The sequence below is a fragment of the Sciurus carolinensis genome, chromosome 13 (genome assembly GCF_902686445.1).
Source record: "Sciurus carolinensis chromosome 13, mSciCar1.2, whole genome shotgun sequence".
Classification (NCBI taxonomy): Eukaryota; Metazoa; Chordata; class Mammalia; order Rodentia; family Sciuridae; genus Sciurus; species Sciurus carolinensis.
Window position 1 is genome coordinate 42,497,244 of NC_062225.1, and position 21,875 is coordinate 42,519,118.

At 35.6% G+C, this 21,875-nt stretch overlaps 1 protein-coding gene across 1 annotated transcript in view; it reads left to right on the forward strand.

The window, feature by feature from the left end:
- The window catches only part of Usp34 (ubiquitin specific peptidase 34), a 221,303-nt gene that overhangs the window by 193,899 nt on the left and 5,529 nt on the right, over positions 1-21,875 (forward strand). The window contains 9 exon segments of the mRNA XM_047522220.1: positions 1,142-1,776; positions 4,218-4,375; positions 7,195-7,273; positions 8,978-9,104; positions 9,711-9,818; positions 11,167-11,271; positions 11,387-11,511; positions 12,520-12,643; positions 21,693-21,772. Of these exon segments, the coding sequence (XP_047378176.1) occupies positions 1,142-1,776; positions 4,218-4,375; positions 7,195-7,273; positions 8,978-9,104; positions 9,711-9,818; positions 11,167-11,271; positions 11,387-11,511; positions 12,520-12,643; positions 21,693-21,772 (1,541 nt within the window).

The window sequence follows — 21,875 nt, forward strand, 5'->3', positions numbered from 1 at the left end:
AAACTTAGTGTGTTGAAAAGAGTATACTCTCCCTCATGGATTACAGTTAAGAAGGCAAATGTTAGGAGGATTAGTCCTGAGCCTGGGTTTGAATCCCACTGCTCCACTAGTTGTGTAATCTATGGTAGTGTAACCTTTTTAAGCCAGAATGAAAGTGGGCATAATAAAAGTAGTGGCTACCACATAAAGGTATGATGTCATTTCCAGGAAATGTTAGCAATTTTTGTTATTGTTCCTGCGTTACCATTATCCTTACTATTTTCATCATCATTGTTTCTCAAAACCTACTCTAGTCTTCACCTCTTTCTCTGTATAATACTTGGTCTTTGCTTCTCCAAGATTCATATTTTCCACTGTAAAATCATCTACATCCATGATGATTGTGAGGATTATATGAGATATTTATAATATTTATAAAGTATCTAGCTCAAAGCCTTGCTCATAGTAACTACTTTTACAGGTGGACTCAGCTAATAAGTCATTAATCTCTCAGAATTATAACATGGGCTTAATGACAGTTTTCAGGTATGTTGAAGGAGAATTCTTTGGATATGAGGTTAGCCTTAGAAAACTTAAAATATTTTCCAAAATTAATGTTCTTTAATGAGCTCAGTCTTGTTACAAAAGACACATATAAATTGCATTCTATCTTTTTAACACATTCTATGCCATTATCTGTAAATTATTACAACATACCATTATTTTTTAATTCACAAGAAAACTAAGACCTTAAAACATTAAATGATTTGAACAGGAACTTTTTGGTAGGTCTTCTTGCTTTCAAAACTATGTTCTCTTTATTAAATCACACTGTGTTCTTAGAAGAAATAAATGAAAACTGAGTGGGAAAATTCTGCATCATGGTAAATGTACTAAAAAGAAGAGGTTTGAAAATTGCTCTGTTGATGGTGATTTTTGTTGCCAGTTAAAGTGCACAGTGGCAGAATGGAAGGTATCTATCTCTGTCACCCCTTAGGAATCTTTCTGTGGGGCCAAGGGTGAAGCAGAAAAATATTACAAGAGAAGTCCCTCTATTTTTATTTTCATTTTAAAAGGGCAGAGTGGCTTTGTGTTTAATGACTGCTCTTCAGTCTATTTTATATCTTGTAAGGATCTGACAGTTTTGTTTTACATTTTATAGCTGCAGCTTATCTTCTGGTGTCCCTTATACCAAGCAATTCATTCCGCCAGATGTTCCGGTCAACAAGGTCTTTGCACATCCCAACCCGTGACCTTCCACTCAGTCCAGACACAACAGTAGTCCTGCATCAGGTCTACAACGTGCTCCTTGGTTTGCTCTCAAGAGCCAAACTTTATGTTGATGCTGCTGTTCATGGCACTACAAAGCTAGTGCCCTATTTTAGCTTTATGACTTACTGTTTAATTTCCAAAACTGAGAAGCTGATGTTTTCCACATATTTCATGGATTTGTGGAACCTTTTCCAGCCTAAACTTTCTGAGCCAGCAATAGCTACAAATCACAATAAACAGGCTTTGCTTTCATTTTGGTACAATGTGTGTGCTGACTGTCCAGAGAATATCCGCCTTATTGTTCAGAACCCAGTGGTAACCAAGAACATTGCCTTCAATTACATCCTTGCTGACCATGATGATCAGGATGTGGTGCTTTTTAACCGTGGGATGCTGCCTGCCTACTATGGCATTCTGCGGCTCTGCTGTGAGCAGTCTCCTGCGTTCACACGACAACTAGCTTCTCACCAGAACATCCAGTGGGCCTTTAAGAATCTTACACCACATGCCAGCCAATACCCTGGAGTGAGTAAAATTGATACTCTTCTGTCTTCTCAAATCGATAAGCAGTATCTGTTTTTCCCCTTGTAATGAGGGGTGCAAAATATAGTCTAACTTTAAACATTCTTTCTCAATGACATAACATATTTCCTTTCTTGAATATATATAATTCTTCATTGTTATAAAATTGATAAATATGTGGATGCTTTCTTAAGTTGCAGTTACAGTTTTATTTGTGGCAGAACTTACCTTTTTTTAAATTTAGACTTTTGAAAATACATCTTTCATATGTGCCTATTGAAAAATCTAGCTTTGTGGCACAGTTTTAGGGAAGTAAGTGCTGTTTAAAACCTACGTGGGCTGGTGATGTAGCTCAGTTGGTAGAGTGCTTACCTTGCATGAACAAGGTCCTGCGTTCAATCCCCAGCACCACAAAAAAAGAAGAGAAAAGTAAAAACATGATACTCATTTTCAAGATCTACATGCAATACTGAACTGAGCTACAGAATCTCATTTTAAACTAGTAGCATTTCCTAGTATTGTTTCTCAAGCTTATATCCAAATGAATGATTAAGAGAGCCTTCAGAGCTGAGTGTTTTTTATTAACCTTTTCATTGCTGTCACCAAAACACCTGACAAGAACAAGAAGGAAAAAGATTTATTTGGAGCTCCTTTTTTAAGATATCTTGGTCCATAGATGGCCAACTCCATTGCTCTGGGCCCAGGGTCAGGCAGCATATCATAAGGGAAAGACCCAGCAGAAGATGACTGCTCAGCTCATGGAGGGTCAGAAAGCAGAGAGGAAAGGACCAGGGCACTCCCCCAGTGAACCACCTCCTCCAGCCATGCCCCATCTTCCTACATTTACCTCCTGATTAGTCCATTCAAACAAGTATGGACTGGTCATTTCACTTCTGAACATTCCTGTTCTAATAGGAGCTTTTGGAGGATACCTCATATCCAAACCCTAACTCCAGGTTTGTTGGTATACACTGGTAATCGAGAAACTTGGGAGGCTAAGGTTGGAAAATAGCAAGCTGAAAGCCTCAGCAACTTAGCAAGACTCTGTCTCAAAATAAAAAAATTTTAAAGGTTGAGGCTATAGCTCAATGGTAGCAGTGTCCCCGGGTTAAATCTCCAATACAATAAAAGGGGGAGATTCATCAAGATATAAATGTATATAGTCTAAATCTTCACAGAATATTTATAGGTTTCATATTAAAATTCTTCCCTGTAACAATGTGTCAAAATGCATTCTACTGTCATGTATAACCAATTAGAACAAATTTTAAAAATTAAAAAAAAAATTCTCCCCTGTATTGTAAGACTATTATTTTTCCTGGATATTACTTTTCACTGTTGCTTCTTACTCTATATAATAAACTGTTCTTTTTTTTTAATATTTTTTCTTTGTAGAAAAAAATTATTTTATTTATTATGTGATGCTGAGTATCAAACTCAGTGCCTCACACATGCTAGGCAAGCACTTTACCACTGAGCTACACTTCCATACCAGTAAGCTGTCCTTTGTAGATGGCATACTGTATTATTTTAGACTCTGTCACCCAAAGGAAACCTAATTTCTAGTTCAGGTAATTAGAGTGCCTATAATGTAAAAAAGAATGTGATTGTATTTAATACCAAGAAGTTCAAAGTCAAGGGTTTAAGATTGCAGAAGGAAAAGAATTGAGAGTCTTCTGACTCTGAAGGAGTCATGACAGGATTTAGTTTCATTGGATTTTTCTTTATCACAGATCACATAAATAACATTTAATTGCCAAATATATCCAGAGTGAACTATACCTTTGACCACTAGATGAATTAGAATGCTTATCTCCCCCTGTTGTCTTGTTCTTGCCATCAGTGAAATGTATCATCTTTTTATTATAGAACTTACTATTATAGATTTTTATGAAAATCGTACATAAGTACACCTTTGCCATGAAAAATATAAAGTGGGATAAGTAAATGAGTTTATAAAATCACAGCTAGTGATTTCACTGAAATATTCACTGAATTTCATCCATCAGGAGCTTAAATGATTTAGATAGATCATTCCAAATGTTGCCACAAAGGGTTAGTTCAGAAGCAGTGTTAATTCAAGTATAATTTCACTGTTCAAAATCTTTATGACAAAGTAAAATCTCATTTATTCAAAGGAAACAGGACTGGGGCAACAGGTCTCTGGACACATCTTCAAAGTTATAAAACTAGTGCTTTAAATTGTATTAACATTAAATATCTATTTTAATCTTCATGAACTTTAAGATTTGTTGATTTTATTGCATGATATTTTGTTTTTAAAATAGAATTCATTATCCATTTTACTTTGATAACTGCATAATAGCATAATCAATTTGTGTCATTTTAATAGTTAATAAGCATAACATTCAGAAATGAGAAGCAGACATTCTAAAATGTTGTAGGGTTAAAAGATTATCAGAGTGTTTATTTCCCTTTTTTAGGCAGTGGAAGAACTGTTTAACTTGATGCAACTGTTCATAGCTCAGAGGCCTGACATGAGAGAAGAAGAATTAGAAGATATCAAACAGTTTAAGAAAACAACCATAAGTTGTTACTTACGTTGCTTAGATGGCCGCTCCTGCTGGACTACTTTAATAAGGTAAAAAAAAAAAAAAAAAAAAAAAATTGGTGTTGTTTTTCCAAGAGAAGGAATGGGGACTATACTTTTGACACAGAGAGAGAAACAATTTACCTTGTTTATAACTAAAAGTTTACTTAATCTTTTAGGTTATCAGTGAAACACTTAGTCACCTTGGAAGAATTTATATTTTGAAAGTTAGTGAACTTCTTTTAAACAGTTTCTCTTTGAGATTGGTTTGTATTTGTGTGTGTGTATATCACAATCAGAGTTTTAGATCTAGAAGGAACCTTGTAGTCTTCTACTTAAAGCTTAAATCTTCTTGACAATTCATCCTAACTTATTCTTGGGTAGTTTAGTTCTAGAGGCATCCCAAAACAGCTCTCCCCTTCTTTGTATAAGTCTGAATATGTTTCATTCTGTTTAGCCAGATCTCTTTATATCTGGCTTTCTTATGGATAGGAATTGGCTAAAATAATGAATCTATACAATTAATTGAAAGCTATAGATGTTATTGAATGTCTACAAAGGAACTGCTACAAATGACACTTAATTCCCATTACCTGTAGAAATAACGTTCAGGCTAATTTTTTTTTTTTTTTTTCTGGGTCAGGGAGGAATGGGTTACTGGGTATTGAACCGAAGGGGACTTAACCACTGAGTCACATCCCCAGCACTTTTATTTTTTATTTTGAGACAGGGTCTTGCTCAGTTGCTAAGACTGGTCTCAAACTTGCAATTCTTCTGCCTCAGCTTCTAAAGTCACTGGGAATACAGGCATACTCCACTGTGCTTGGCTAGGCTAATTTCCTGAAATACTTGGAACAACAACAAAGCTTCTATATATTACATCTAAGACTTAAAGGTGTGTCATTGATTTATTAGGCACACATTTTGTTTTTTGTTTTATGGTACTGGAAATTGAATCCAGGGCATGGCATATGGTAGGCAAGCATTGTACTGTTGAGATAGATCCTCCATGCTTTTTAAATTTAACTTAATTTTATTTTATTTTATTTTAAGACAGGTACTTGGTAAGTTGCCCAGGCTGGCCTTGAACTTTCAATCCTTCAGTCTCCCAAATAGGTGGTATTATAAGCATCTACCACAACACTCACTTTTAGGCACTTTTTTTTCCCTTTGAAGTAGTTTCAGAAAGTATCACTATAGTGACTAATCAACCCAAGATAAGATTTTTTTCAGATTATCTTCCTCAGAAATCAGAATACTTTTCAATTTGAATCTTCATTAGTTCCTAAAGCGAAATTAACATCTTTGCCAAGACTCTTTAAAGAAATTCTCTCAAAATCCAGGAGGCTGGGGCAGGAAGATCACAAATTCAAGGCCAGCTTCAGGAATTTAGCAAGACCCTATCTCAAAATAGAAAGGACTGGGAATGTGACTCAGTGGTAAAGTGCCCCTAGGTTCAGTCCCCAGTAAGAAATTGTTTTTTTAACTTTGGCTTTGGGTTGGGGATATAGCTCAGTCATAGAACACTTGCCTAGCATGCTCAAGGCCCTGGATTCAGTCCCTAGCACCAGAGGGAAAAAAAATTAGCAATAGTTTAAATACATTGTTTTCTCAAGGTTTAGTACCTAAAACTTATTTTCCTTTTTTGGGGGGGGCCGGGGGTTGGGTAACCGAGGATTGAACTTAGGGGCACTCAACCACTAAACCACATCCCTAGCCCTTTTTTGTATTTTATTTAGAGATAGGGTCTCACTGAGTTGCTTAGCGCCATGCTGTTGCTCAGGCTGACTTTGAACTCAGGATTCTCCTGCCTCAGCCCCCCAAGCCACTGAAATCACAGGAATGTACTGCCACACTTAGCTTAAAACTTATTTTCAAAAAAATATTTTCTTCATTCTTTATTCAGCAAAGGAAGCATCATGATAAAAATCTCATGATTTCTAGTTCTCTATAACAGCACTTTCTGGTACCTAATGAAATAGGGTCTGTTAACAAAAGTAATCCAGATACTTTTGGGTATTTTTCCTTTTTTTTTTGTACTGGAGATTGAACCCAGGGGTACTTAACCATAGAGCCACATCCATGGCCCTTTTTATTTTTTTTTGCGGTGCTGGGGATTAAACCCAAGGCCTTGTGCTTGCAAGGCAAGCACTCTACCAACTGAGCTATATCCCCAGCCCACCCTTTTTATTTTTTGAGACAGGGTCTTGATAAGTTGCTGAGGCTGGTTTTGAACTTGACATCCACCTATTTAAGCCTCCTAAACCACTGGGATTATAGATGTACTCCTCTGCACCCGGTAATTTTCATGTAACTTATTTTCAAGACCAAAATATGCTTTTTAGTCTTTTTCTTCCCCTTTTTACTCTTTTTTCCCAATAACCAACTGATGAGTGTCTACAGAAAATGCAAGTTTCAGAACTTTAAAAGTTTAGAAGATAAACCCATTATCAAAATTAACATTGTTTATACTGAAACTTCAAAAGTGCTCTCATGCATTTCTTCTGCTATTGTGGCTAATTAAGAATTCTTTGATATTAATTCATGTTTCTCTAAGTTACTTGGAGGCTTTCTTATTTAATAGTTATTCCTTTTACAGGTTGAATATCCCTTATCCAAAGTTTTTGAGAGCAAAGGTATTTCACATTTCAGGGTGGTTTTTATAAGTCTGAGATTTCAGAGTATTTTGGATTTTCAGGTTTGGGATGCTCATCCTGTCTTATATTAATAAGAAGAAATGAAATAGTCTCTTTCTATAGGTAGGAAAATAGAAAGCTTAAGTGACGATTTTACTTCTCTTTATCTTTTTCATCACCCAAGTGTTCTGTTTTGATTCAGAATTCTCAACTGGACCTTATGTATTCTTCTAGTGCCTTCAGAATACTATTAGAATCTGATGAAGACAGACTTCTTGTTGTATTTAATCGAGGGTTGATCCTGATGACTGAGGTAAATCTTTTATTGGATTTTACTGTGGATTTATCTCTTTTAATTGTTCTCACCAAGACTTCTTGTTTTATGGGTAGAGTTTATCTTGAACTGTTTTACAGGTAGCAAGATCTTAATTATATGGGTTAGTAAATGCTAATTTATATTCCAAAAATAATTAGGTCACAATTTTTAGAGTACTATTGCTTTTCTGTATTAATTCCATACCTTTCCCTTCTTTTGTATTCGAACAACCACTTGAAATACACTAATTTTACTCATTTGTAAGAACAGAAACTAAATTCATATTATTTATTACAGGGCACATATTATTTCCCAAGAACCACTTATTTGACACAGTTCAGAAACTAAGATTAACATCATCAGAGGAAGCCAGTGAAATTGTTACAGATCAAAAAATCTGCTGTCATTCTTCCCATAATTCTTCATAATATAGTGTGAGATGGACTTGAAGTCACCAGAGGACCATTTACCTTTCCTCATAATGGAAATAAGATAAAACAGTACATGCCAAGAGCACCATAAGATTTGAGAATTAAGATTGTTTTTACAGTAAAGGCATATAGAATAGGAACCAAACATGTTTGAAATTGCACTTCGAAGAATTTGGACTTGGAATGGTTAGGGGAACAGTTAAATAAATGACATGACGAATGCAGAGTCGAAGAAGTATTGACTCTGTTGAGAAATGCCACATATTTCTGTTCTGGTTAAAAGAAATGGTATGTGAAGAGGAGTAAGGAGAATTCTATTCAACAGATGTGTGAATGTTTATTCTGTGCCAGATACTAGGTACTAGAGATACAGCAGTGAACAAGACGAATAGTTCATGCCCTCACAGTTGACAGGTGTACTGCCATACTCAACTCAGAATTTTGACCTTTGAATTGTGAATATTATATAGACTTTGGTGACAAAGAGGACTAGAAGACAGATGCTTTGTTAAAAAATGAAGTGGGGGGCGGAACTAAGGGTTTAATTGAACTAATATAATTAAAGGAATTAAAAGACTTAACAAGCCAATATAGTTTAAGGAATTGAATTCCTATGTTTTGGAGTTCTTTCACCTCCTTTCAGCTCTGCTATAACTATGGCTAATAGCCATTTCACCATTGTCTGTAAACAGAGGCCCTGGGAAGTTAGTTAAAACAGTTGTCTCTTCTCCCTAATCTTCCTCTTGTTGCCTGCTGCTTTGTAATTTTTTAGTACTGGGGATTGAACTCGGGCATTTTACCACTGAACTACATCCCCAGCCCGTTATATTTTTTATTTTAAGACAGGGCCTCAGTAAGTTGCTGAGGCTGGTCTTGAACTTGGTAATCCCTCTGCTTCAACCTCCAGAATCACTGGGATATAGATGTGCTCCACTGTGCCTTACTGCTTTGTAATTTCTGTGGCTTGCAGTCTTAGAACAGATAGTGTTCTTGTTTGTTTGTTTAAAGATATAAGAATTAACCTATTTCTTCAGACCAAAATATATACATAAAATATCTGAGTTCTGAAGGTGAGGACTATTTATATATGTTGTAAGAGCTAAATGGGAGAGATTTTCTTGAATTGAAAGCAAATTTGCTTTGCACACATGTGCATGTACATACAGTCTGAGTCCGAAAACATCTATCAGAGGATAAGCACTACCATCTTGTGGCTCAATAAAGTAAAAATGAAATTAAGTTTTCAATCTTTTATTTAAATCACTTGTAGTCTTTCAACACATTGCACATGATGTATCATGAAGCTACAGCTTGCCATGTGACTGGAGACTTAGTAGAACTTCTGTCAATATTCCTTTCGGTTTTGAAGTCTACACGCCCATATCTTCAGAGAAAAGGTTTGGTCATTCCTACTTCTTATTTTTGTTAGTGCTACTGTTAAAGAAAGATAAGATTTTAAAATTGCAGGCCCCAGAGAAATTGTCTTTACCTCTAGATTATACACAGAAGATGGGGCCTAAGCTAGGTAGTATTCTGATGTGAACCTGGAATGCTCCCAGGCGTTTTCTTTACGACTGCCTGAAAAATAGGTGGACATATTATAAAGTGTCAAGATTCAGGAGACTGGCAAACATTTCTAATCACAGTAACAAGTTGAGTATTTTTGAAAGTCTCCAGCTGGAAAATTCCATGGCTCAGATTAGATCATCTTTAGTTTCAAGAAAAATTATTCTAAAACATAACTCATGTCCTTATAGGATAGCAGACACGGATCTTTATATATTCCTAGAAAGTGGGACATATTCATTACTAAACAATGTACTATTTATTAGAAATCTAGCAGGTTTAACAATAGTAGTAGCCATATCATTAATCACTTAGCTTTCACCAACAATGTTTTTATGTAATTAATTTGGATTTCTTAGTGTTGGCATTCTGTAGAAAAAAATGTGAGGAATTGTGGTCTCTCAAAAGCATATTTATTTATGCTTTTATATTTGCAGATGTGAAACAAGCATTAATCCAGTGGCAGGAGCGAATTGAATTTGCCCATAAACTGTTAACTCTTCTTAATTCCTATAGCCCTCCAGAACTAAGAAATGCCTGTATAGGTAAGTTACTTGAAAAATACACTTATATAAAAACCTAGTAGAGGAACATTTTTGTGAGTTTTTTGATAAGATGTGATGTTAGGTCTATAGTGTTCGGAAGGCATTTATACTTTTATGTGTAGCTCACACTGGCTTACAGGTCCTAAGAAAATCAAGTTCTGTTTCTTAACCTGCTGGTAATTTTCTATGTGATAATGAACAGATCACTCAATACATCTGGGTTCTTTCACCTTCATTTATCTGTAGGTTTCTTGCAGCTCTAAAATCTTCTGATCCTCTGTAAGCAAGGTGGAATTATGTCGAGATTATGAGGTGGAAGTGACAGTATAAAAGATTGAGATGATCATTCTTCTGCCCAAAGATAATTCTCTAACTTTTCTTAGGTTCTGGGTATTTCACCTTTTTATGGATTGTATATTTATTATAAAATGACAATTAGTGGTTCTTAAAAGATATCCCCTTATTTTAAATTTAGAGTGAATTTAAAACCTAGAAACCTCTTAATACCATAGTCTTTAGAAACCGTTACTGTTTGTTTACAACAGAATCACATAACTCAGATTGTCATGTGTGAGCAGTCTTGATGTTCTGTATAATTCCTAGCCGCCTCTTTCTATACTTCTCCATTAAGAGGGGAAAGGCACATAGCAGTAACCTCAACACCAGAAACTGCCAGTAGCCTATCACCATGAACTTTATTCTTTTGTGATTAGAGGGTGAAAATCAGCCCCTTCACAAAAAAACTTTAACTTTTGGATTATCAGTTACCCCTCAGATCCAAAGAACTTTGAATTTTAGGTCCTTTCTAAGCTGTTGTAGTTGATTTTATAAAGACACATAATCAAGTGTGCATTATTTTTCTCACTGTACTTCTCTATGAAGGTTCTCTTGTTGAAATAAAATACTAATATATAGTGCTATAAACTTCTGTTTCTAAGGCGGGGCTTCGTGGCACATGCTCATAATCCCAGCTACTGGGTAGGCTGAGGTGAGAGCATTGTAAGGCCAAGGGAAGCCTAGACAATTTAGCATGACCCTGTCTTGCAGTAGAAATTTTAAAAAGGGATAGGGATATAGCTGAGTGGTAGAGCACTTGCCCACCATGCACAAGGCCCTGGGTTCAGTCCCCAGTACTATAGAAACAAGTTTCTCTTTCCTAAATAATGACCCGATATTGTGGTTACTTATTCTCCTTATTCAGATTTGACTGAGCATCAGACAGAGTTTTTCCCAGTGTCAGGAGGTAAAACAGTTTATAATCCTGCAACTTCATCAGAATTTGAGTTTGAAATTAGCAGGAAGATAAAATTCCAGTGTTTTAATACCTAAATTGTGTTTTAATTTTCAGATGTCCTCAAGGAACTTGTGCTTTTGAGTCCCCATGATTTTCTGCATACTCTGGTTCCATTTCTACAACACAACCATTGTACTTATCATCACAGTAACATACCAAGTACGTATTCATCTAACTCAGTAGTTGAATATGGTTGGCATTTAATCATTCTGCACACTGAAGCTTGGAGATTTATTTTTCCATTTATTCTTATTGTACACTTTTAATATCTTAGTGTCTCTTGGACCCTATTTCCCTTGTCGAGAAAATATCAAGCTAATAGGAGGGAAAAGCAATATTCGGCCTCCGCGCCCTGAACTCAATATGTGCCTCTTGCCCACAATGGTGGAAACCAGTAAGGTATGTTGGGATGCCAGGAAAATCATGTTTCTGTAGTTCGAAGTAATTTGAAATTTTCCCCCTGGCAGTTATAAGTGCATTAAACTTAAGTGGTCATGTTGTGGCTCCTAAGAAGATTAGTCTCATTTAGATTTTTTTCTTTTTAATGCTCAAAATGTTGGTTGAATATTTGCAAAATCAACAATAAGCACAAATAATAAGTTCCCTCACCCAAAGAGCTTAATAGTAAGTCTTAGTGTTTGTCATTAGGCTAAATTTTAACTGGATCATATATCTAAATCTGAAAAGTCAAGTTAGGTACTTATTATTTTTAAATTTGGTCATATAATCAAGACTTCTTTTGTTGCCCTTAAATCACATTCTTCTTCACCTGTGCTTAATATCACTGATTGAAAGACTTATCATTAATTTTAGCCTGGCTCCTGTCCTTCTAAAGCTTATTTTAAAATAATGCCAATTCTAAATTACAGAGACAAGTTACATTGACACAGGATAATTTATCTTAGTTTTAATGTATTTTTAAACAATTTCCCCCCCTTTAACTTTCTTCACTCACACTTCATTCATACCCTATCTTGCCAACCCTCTTTGGATCTTAAGTATACTTGAGAAATTCTCATAAGATAAAATATTAAAAACAGTTAACACTGTAGTTACCCTTACAGACGTAACCCAAATCTCTTTCAAAAATCAGATTTAATCCATTCTTCTTGATGATATGTCTGTAGAATTAAAGTGTCACATGTTAAAATCTTATAGTAATTTTACTTTATTAAAGTATTTCGAAATAACGGGTAATTTTAATTGATAGCATTTGCACACTGAAAATAAACTTATGACAACTAAGATCTTAACAACATTACTAGAAATTTGGAACTTAAAAGTAGGTTCTTTAGGATTTAAAGATTTAATCAGATTTTTAGTTAAACTTATTACATTTGCACAAAATATGCTCTTTAATTTATTATACAATTTAAGTGCAACCATTTTATCATCTTTAACCTTCAGGGCAAAGATGACGTTTATGATCGTATGCTGCTAGACTACTTCTTTTCTTATCATCAATTCATCCATCTATTATGCCGAGTTGCAATCAACTGTGAAAAATTTACTGAAACATTAGTTAAGCTGAGTAAGTATAAAAGATGAGCAGTAAATTCCACTGAATTATTTTAAGCCCCTAGCCATTTCAGGAAGGGGAGAGAAAATATGAGACAATTCTTTTTTTCTTTTTTAAAGTGAATGTTTAAAAATATTGATTAGTATTCTGGGAACATTTTAATTTTTATTAAGAAAACACCAACTTACTGGTTTCCATTGAATAGTTTTGCCCACAGTTGCAGCTGGCCTATAAGGAGGGTGGAGTACGGCTGATCAGTTTTCTATGTAGAAGCCCAAGTCCTCCATCTTCTGCCCAGCAGAATTTAAAAACAAAAAACAAAAAACAAAAAAAAAACTGCTCTGCCTAGGGAGACAGGCTTAGAGATCAACTTTCCCCAGCCCTGGTCTTGAGGGTAAGATGAGATCTATAGTGCCAGCCGTGCTTGGAGCTGGCAGTGCAGGAACAAGCTGTGTGGGCTCGCCAGCGTGAAGCAGAGGTGCATATATGAGTAATTAGGAGGTAAGTCTCATAAAATAGGTGAGTGAGAAAAACAGAAATTTGAAAGGGGAAATAATAGAAATATTAAACAAAACCATCAGGGAATTATGTAGGGAGAGAAAAACGTTTCAGATTATTTAATAGTAACATTGTCTTTCCAAAGATGTGCCCAAGAGCTGTTAGAGATCTGTTTCCTTTGGGTGACTTTCCTCTACGTCTTTAGAAGACATGTAGCCCAGAGACCGCCAAAATAGCTCAGTTGGGAGAATGTTAGACTGAAAACGACACATAGTCCTCCTTCAGATGTCACTTATTTCAGGACCTCCAGAGTTCCAGGGCTTTGTGTGCTTTGTCCCCGACTTCATTAGGGATGACCCAGGGTCCTCTTCAGTGTTCTGTAGTTTTGTTTTAGAGGGTAGAAAATAAATATTCATGTATTCATGGAACCACCACTTAGGTCAAGAGATACAATATTGCCATATCCTAGAAGTGGTACCCCTTATGCTCCATGTCAACTACAACTCCCTACTTCGTATGGCAAAGATTTTGATTGATTCTAGGTAGGGCAAAATGTGATCCTATCTTAGATTTTCATTATCCAAGAAAGAAGTGGTAACAACTGTCAGGGATAATTCCTCTTCAGAAAAACTGTCTTGTTGGTAAGTGATTGATTAGAGCATATTCAGATTCAAAGAGTGAGTTCTTCCACATCTTATCATTAGCTGCTTTATATATATATGGGTCTGAAATGCCAAGATGTTGGGGGCAAGGATACCCACAGATTAACTGTTTTAGGATTATGTACCTGGGTTGTAGCACTTGGGAAAAGACTTAAACCCAGCAATGGTAATTATCAGGTATGAGAAAATATCTAATTCTAGGAGTACAGCTTTGCTCCTAGATAAGGAGGGGGACATAGAAAGAAACTCACCTTTGGAAAAGTTCCTAGTGATTGTGTTCATATAATTTATAGCAAAAATTATGTTAGGAACTATTCTAGCTCCTTGAATAGCTTTAACCAGCTATGCTGTCTTCCATATCAACACAAATGCACTTTTAGGGAATTTAAAATTGGAAGGGAGGGAAGGGAGGTACAGCTTACCAATATATACACTGAATCAGCTTTCATGTTCATGATATTTTAAATCTCATATCACTCAAACCATGAAGCAAGCTGCCTTAGTGTTCTCTTTATATAGCAGTGCTATTTTATGGAACTTCTATGAGGATGGATTTATTCTCTAACTGCATTCCTGTCTATAATATGATAGCCACTAGCTACAAGTGAGTGTTGAGAACTTGAAAAATTACTATGAAACTAAATTTTAATTTTTTTAAAGTATAACCAAATTAAATAAAAATTGCTGGATGTGGCTAGTGGCACAGCACTAGGTATAAACCAAAACCTTTATAAGTTGATCAGGATAGCCAGGCATGGTAGTGCACACCTGTAATCCCAGTATCTCAGGAGGCTGAGGCAGGAGGATCGCGAGTTCAAACCCAGCCTCAGCAAAAGTGAGGTGCTAATAAGCAACTCATTGAGACCCTGTCTCTAAATAAAATGCAAAATAGGGCTGGGGATATGGCTCAGTGGTCTGGTGCCTCTGAGTTCAATCCCTTGTACCAAAAATAAAAAGAAAGAAAGAAAGAAAAGAGCAGGGCTGGGATTGTGGCTCAGTGGTAGCACGCTTGCCTAGCAAGCGCGAGGCCCTGGGTTTGATCCTCAGCACCACATAAAGTATTGTGTCTACCTTTAACTAAAAAATAAAAAAATGAAAGGGGAGTCCAAGTATTTGAGTAGTATTACTCAGAATAAACATTAAAGTCACATGAATAAAAGAAAAGCTACAGAGTAAGACCCCCCCAAAAAATAAATAAATAAATAAAGGATGAAAATTTCCTTGGTTACATCTTATATCTGTTAATGCAGAAAGTTGGATATTGTCTTGAATGTGAAGTTACGTAAAGACCTGAAAGCACCACTATCCTTGTACCCTTCCATAAATGGAAAGATTGATTATTCTAGCTAAAATGACTATGTCCAAGGAAAGGCACCTTCAAAGAGGCTTGAGCAAACAGTCCACATTAATGACTGCCATGGTGAGCAGAGTTGGTAGAATTTTAACTTATATGATTCTTATTTATATCCCATAAATATAAATGCAAGAATTTATATTTAGTAACAAGAAATGGAAAGATGATGAGATTAAATTGAGTTGACATTCAGTTCATTTCAAACTTGAGGTTAAATAGTCCAAAGGCCAGAATATTAAAATATTGTGACTGTAGATGAGATCATCTGAAATGGGATTGCAGGTGATTTTCTTTTTTGAGGAAAAGTCTTTGTGGTGGTTTTTATATTGGTAAGTTAACAAATTTTAAGACTTATTAGAGGATAGAAGGGAATTATTAACAATTGTATATTAGAATAGCAGGGAGATGGCTGAGCTGCAAGTACTAAATAGTAATCAAAAGAGTATGTTGTACTTTCAAGTGAGGACAGTCCAAGATGAGGTTAGAAAAGTCAAGAGAGAATTCACAGGAAGTGAGCAAAGCTGCTAACAACCATCATAAAGCACAGTGTGTGTGAAATCAAAGAATTTTGATACTTAAAAATAGCATAGGTTAGCCAGATAGTTTCTGAAAAAGAATAATAATAAAGAGCACTGGCACTGTTGATTTCTAAAATACTTAATAAAGGTACAGTAATGTTTTATGGTTTAATATCTATAACAGATCACAATTTAAAACAATATCATGTTTTAAAGGTATATGTATCACAGACTTGTCTTCTACCATGTTTATCCATTTTTTGTTTATCCTTTTATTTCCTTTATGCAAATACAAGTGTATTTTCTCCCCTTTTTTAAAGAAAAGCGAAGTATAATGACTAAGATTATGTGGTATAAGAACAGAGATAGATAGGCAGAACAGTAGGAGAACATTCCTAAAAAACATAAGGATTTGGTAGATCATAAAGATGATATCAAATTAGTAGAAAAGAGGTAGTATTGAGATTATTAGTTAGTTCCAAGGTAGGGGTGCGGAGTGAGGAATGCAAGTCTTTAATACTTTACTCATTGGACTAAAATAAACTCCAGGAGGATTAAAGATTTGCTTGGAAAAAAAAAATCTTTGAGATATTCAAAACATGAGATCATGCTGATAACACCTTGAGAGTTGAAAGACCATAATAGCAGGACATAAAATCCAGAAACAGAAACTGGAGAATATCATGCTAAGTGAGATAAGCCAATCTCAAAAAAACAAAGGACGAATGATATCGCTAATAAGTGGGTGATGACACATAATGGGGGGTGGGAGGGGTTAGTGTTAGGGTTAGAGTTAGGGTTAGGGAGGGGGGCAAGAATGGAGGAAGGAAGGACTGTATAGAGGGAAAAGAGGGGTGGGAGGGGTGGGGGAAGGGGGAAAAATAACAAAATGAATCAAACAGCATTACTCTATATAAATTTATGATTACACAAATTGTATGCCTTTATGCCATGTACAAACAGAGAAACAACATGTATCCCATTTGTTTACAATAAAATAATTAAAAAAAAGAAAAAAAAATCCAGAAACAGAAAAACGAGAAAATGAAAATTTTAACTACATAAAGATGCAAACTGCTGCCCAGTTTAAAATACCATAAGTTGGATTAAAATATACAAACTAGCTAATGGGAAAGTGTTTGCATACTATCAGATAATAAGAGACCTTATAATGAAATGTTATTCAGTGACAATTTTGGGATGCAATTTGGCATTATGAATTAAAGTTTAGAGTATTCTTGCCTTTGACCCAACAACGTTAGATACAGGAATCCATTCTACTCTACTCAAAAATGTAAAACAAACATATAGAGGACATTGGTTGTTTTCACTTTGTAGTGGGTAAAAATTGGAAACAACCCAAATGTTCTCCATTGGGATCTTAGTTAAGTAAACCATAGTTCATCTGTTTTGTATAGACTTCAAACAATATAGGAAAGTTCCTCTAATTACATGGAAAAAATTTTTTGAAAAATGGACTGGGTAGGTATAGCTGTATACCTACATTGGTTGATCATGAGTGTAGATGTATCCCCAATACAAGAATAAAAGAAAATCTTATGCAGAATATAATCACATTCTTATAAATAAGGGAATAGAAATCACCCTTTGAGCATGTGCAGGGGAGAAAAGGATAATACCCAAGTGAGGATACAATTATGAAGTGCTTTTATTTTCTATGTTAAATGTAACTATAAGGTTTAAATTCTTTATAATAGTTATATACCTTTTTGTAATTAGAAAAAAGTTTTTGGAATAATATAGAAAACTGATATTGCAGACTCCACGATCATGTTTTTTTGTTGTTGTTTTGTTTTTTTAAGGTTCCATATTCACATGTAAAAGTAGCAGTGGAATGGTCAAATAAAATGAAATACTTAGATTTCATCATCATTTAATTAAATTTCCATTTGCAGGAACAAAACAAAGACCTTTATTACTTTTGGTATTTAACTTTTTTTTTTTTTCTTAATACATTAATGAAAGTTAAACTGATTTTTGGAAGTAACTGTTATACTTAGAAAATTCAAAAACTTTGGAACCAACAGAATTATAAAATGAGTATAATTGGCAGAAGTAAACTATTTAAAAATCATATTATAGAAAGCACAACTCTGATTCATGCTTCTGCTTTTCAGGATATCAGGATAGTATTGACTGGGAAAATGACTGATTAGCAGCTTCCCAAAAAGACTTCAAAGGGTGAATATGCTCCAGGCATCCCTGGCAGATCAGAAGTCATCTTGTACCAGACTACCAAGAACAAATCCATTTGTACTAGGTTCAAATATAGTAATCACATTTAAGAAATACTTATAATTATAAAGTTAGTTCCCATTTTGTTAATTTGCAAGGGAAGAACTGGCATAGGGACCTGAATCTTCAATACATAATAGGCCCCTCCGATTTTTTTTTTCTTTTAAACTGGGAATTTAACCCAGGGATGTTCTACCACTGAGTAAAATCTCCAGCCCTTTTTATTTCTTATTCTGAGGCAGGGTCGCACTAAGTGGCCCAGGCTGGCCTCAAACTTGTCATTCTTCTGCCTCAGCCTCCTGTCCTGAGTAGCTGAGATTACAAGTGTGAGCCACCATGCTTGGCCTGATTTTTTTTTTTTTTTTTTTTTCCCCCCCCAGTAACCAAAAGGGAAGCCAGATAAACAGTAGTTTGCTTAGTGGGTATCAATACAGAACAAAGGGAATTTAGATCAAATATGTGGCATTTTTAGGCTAATGTCTTGATGATTCAGTCTATTGGCTAAAGCTGCCACTTCGCCCTGATAATGTATGGATGGTATAACACACCTAGAAGAAACTAGACAGAGGACCAAATCAATCAGGAGAAACCATAATTAGTAAATTTAGATAAGACACATTTCTTCCTCCTAGCAGTCTATAAGTATAAAATAATCTGATGCCATTTTACCTGCAAGAAGTTTTTGAAAAATGTTACTTTTAATGATATACAACCAAATGGCTTCTACATTACGAAGTATTACTAGTGAGAAAATGATATATTTGGAGAAGTTTTTTGGCTTTGTATAACTAGTTCTTCTTGGGTGGGGACAGGGCAGAGTGTGAAACTTGCTGGAGGATACCTGAAGTCACAGGATGAAGAAAGATAAGTAGTAGAAAAGCCAGTGTGTTTTAGATGTGACTATCCTGTTGACTGAGGCAAAGCCTAGAAACATGCCTGAGAACTTCAGTGATTGCAGTTCCCTATTTTATGCCCAGTGAGTGAGACACTGCAGAAGGTATTGGAGGAGTGTGTGGAATTAAGAGGACATTGGTCTCTAACTTGAGTTATAGTGCCAAGAGACTTCTCATCCCCAGTGAATATGCTAGGAAAAAACTGAAACCCTTGCTCTGAGGGGATAGCCTGCCTTCTTGGAGGAGACACAGCTTTCGAAGGAATATGAAACTGTGAAAGGTGTCATTAGCTCCCCTGGGCAACACGTTTTCCAGTGTACTACACTGTGTAAGGTGGTGCAGGAAAAATAATTTTCATATGAATAAGTATGGTACTTACTGTATAACAAGCAAATACATCAAATGAATCTATTTCCTAGATGTTACATTGCTTAAAATAAGGCTAATTGTAGTATCAGACTGAAGAAAAGTATTAAGTATTTAATAGTACAGGTTATAGGCAAATGTGAAGATGATCATGAAAATGATACATGAATAACTGCCTTTTGGGTAAACATTGATTACTGGAAAGATTATGGGCTTTTAGAATCAGAAAAATGGGGATGGGCTCTTAAATGTATTAATTACTGACTTTGGGATGAACCTGAGCAGATTATATAATCAGTGAACCTAATTTCCTTATTCAAGAAAATGAAACAAATGAGAATAAAATACCTCCCAAAGTGGATGAGAAAATTAAATGTGATTATCTGTCATAGTAGCACAGTAAATGTTTATTTCCTTCTTTGCTTGTTAAAAGAAAAAAGAAAGACATACACATGCATCAGAAAACTACTTGGAGTGTTTTCCCATCATAAAAGGCCTCCAAGGTTTTGTTTGTTGTTGTGTTATCTGCGGCCAAGCCAGGGACCCTGCCTGAATCCCAGCTGGCTGGATTTGGCCACTCAACCACTAAGAAAAAAGCAGATGATGTAAAAGAGTAGAACTGAATTTTATGCAGTTTGATCAAACTAGAGAGAAATAGCTAGGTTTTCCTGGCTTGGCTTTCTAGGAACTGAAAAGAGGAGTAAGGATTGTTTTACTTTGGGGAATAACTAGAGATTAAAACAACAGAAAAGCATATAGTGAACAGTCTTTCCCATGAAAGTGGGTAGAACAGCCTTTAATTCAAGGATTAGCAGACACTTTCTGCAAGAGCTGAACACTAAATATTTTAGACTTTGAAGTCCACATGTGGTCTCTGTCATGTATTCTTTGTTTGCTTCTTTGGATTTTTTGTTTTCCCAAGCTTAATTTTTAAGTCTTTCTTTTAGCTCATTGGACTATACTGTGGGTCAAACTTAACCCAATGACCATAGTTTGCCAACCCATCCTCTCATTTTATGGGTAATTAAGATTCAGGAACATGGGAGCATAGAAACACCTTCCCCATAACCACAGGTTTGATGACAGGTCCTTCTTTGCCTGTGTGTGTATGACGTTAACAGTAGGTAAATGCTTCCAAGCGGATTAGGTGAGAGTAAAGGAAAAAGATGAGAATTTCCTTGATTTTTTACAAAGGTACTGATCTTGACAGGGGAAAAAAAGGCTTACCCACAAAAGGGATTCTAAGCATCCTTGGTAAGCTGAATAACTGGCTGCTCCGATTTGCCTTTTAAGATTTTCCCAAAATCCTTAGTGTAGTAAAGGGATTGGCAAACACAACTCACCTGCTACCTGTTTTTGTATAATCAGCAGCTACCTACTAGATGAGTAAGTTTCATATTTTTAAGTGGCTAAAAAAAAATAAGTAGAATAAGTGTGGCACATGAAAATTATGAAATTCAAATTTCAACATGCATAAAGTTTTTTTCTTTTAAGTCAGTCACACCATTTATTAAGTGTTGTCTGTGCTGATATCACACCACCTTGGCAGAGTTGAGTAGTTGCAGTAGACATCCTGTGGCCACAAAGCCTAATTTACCTAAGTTTGACCCTCTTCTGAAAAGTTTGCTAACTCCTGATCTAACCCATACTTTTTGCTCACCTGGAGGAGTATAGTTTGTATTATATATCTCCTCTACACTCATACTTTTCCTTGGGGGTGGAGAGATGTGGAAGATGAGAAATTTATGTAGGTCTGTGGCATTGCAATGTCTTGTAGTTACAGAGGTAGGAGGGTAGGTTAAAATCACAAAGGTTCCAGGGCTGGGGGTGTATGTAGCTCAGTGGCAGGTGTTTGCCTAGCATGTGATGTGCAAGGCCTTGGGTTCCATTCCCAGTACCACCCCACGCTGCCCCCCCCCCAAAAAAAAAAATAGAAGTTCCAGATTAGACACTCTGACAGTGTCAGATGTGGTCCATCTAGAAGATCTTGGGGACAAGGCAAAAACTGGTAGATTCAGAGCAGTATTTGTTTAAATATACCACAAAGATAGTTCTATCTTTGGAGAAACACAAGGAAGAGGAAATTATATCTTCTAATTCTCCACATCTCCCATTTGATCTTCCCCTTCTGTCCCCCCTGAAATTTAGTTGTTGTGTGGAAATTTTCTAATACGCAGAGTGGTACCTTTAGTCCAAGAAAGCAAGCTTTGGAGCCACCTGCAGTAATGTTTTCAGTACTCAAATTTCAATACTCAAAAAAGGGAGAGCTGGATTATGTTGCCTTAGATCCTTCTGGGAATGAGGCATGGGATATAAGTAAATTCAAAAGTACTGCTAAATATTTCACTGGTTAAAACAATGGAACGAATTCTTCCCCTATAAGTACTTTATGTATTTTTGTAATTATAGAAAATATGTATAGTTATAACCAGAAAGAGCCATAATATTATACCTGCAGTTTAGTATCTTAATAGTGTTATTTATAACCTCTTCTGATTTCTTTTTAAATATTAGGTGTCCTAGTTGCCTATGAAGGCTTGCCACTTCATCTTGCACTGTTCCCCAAACTTTGGACTGAGCTATGCCAGACTCAGGTAAAGCAAATGAGTTTTAGAAGATTTGGTCTTTATCTCATCTAGCCAAGTGATCAAGAATTTTAAGAACAGTGGGTTGAAAACTCACTAGCTAGAAATTGGT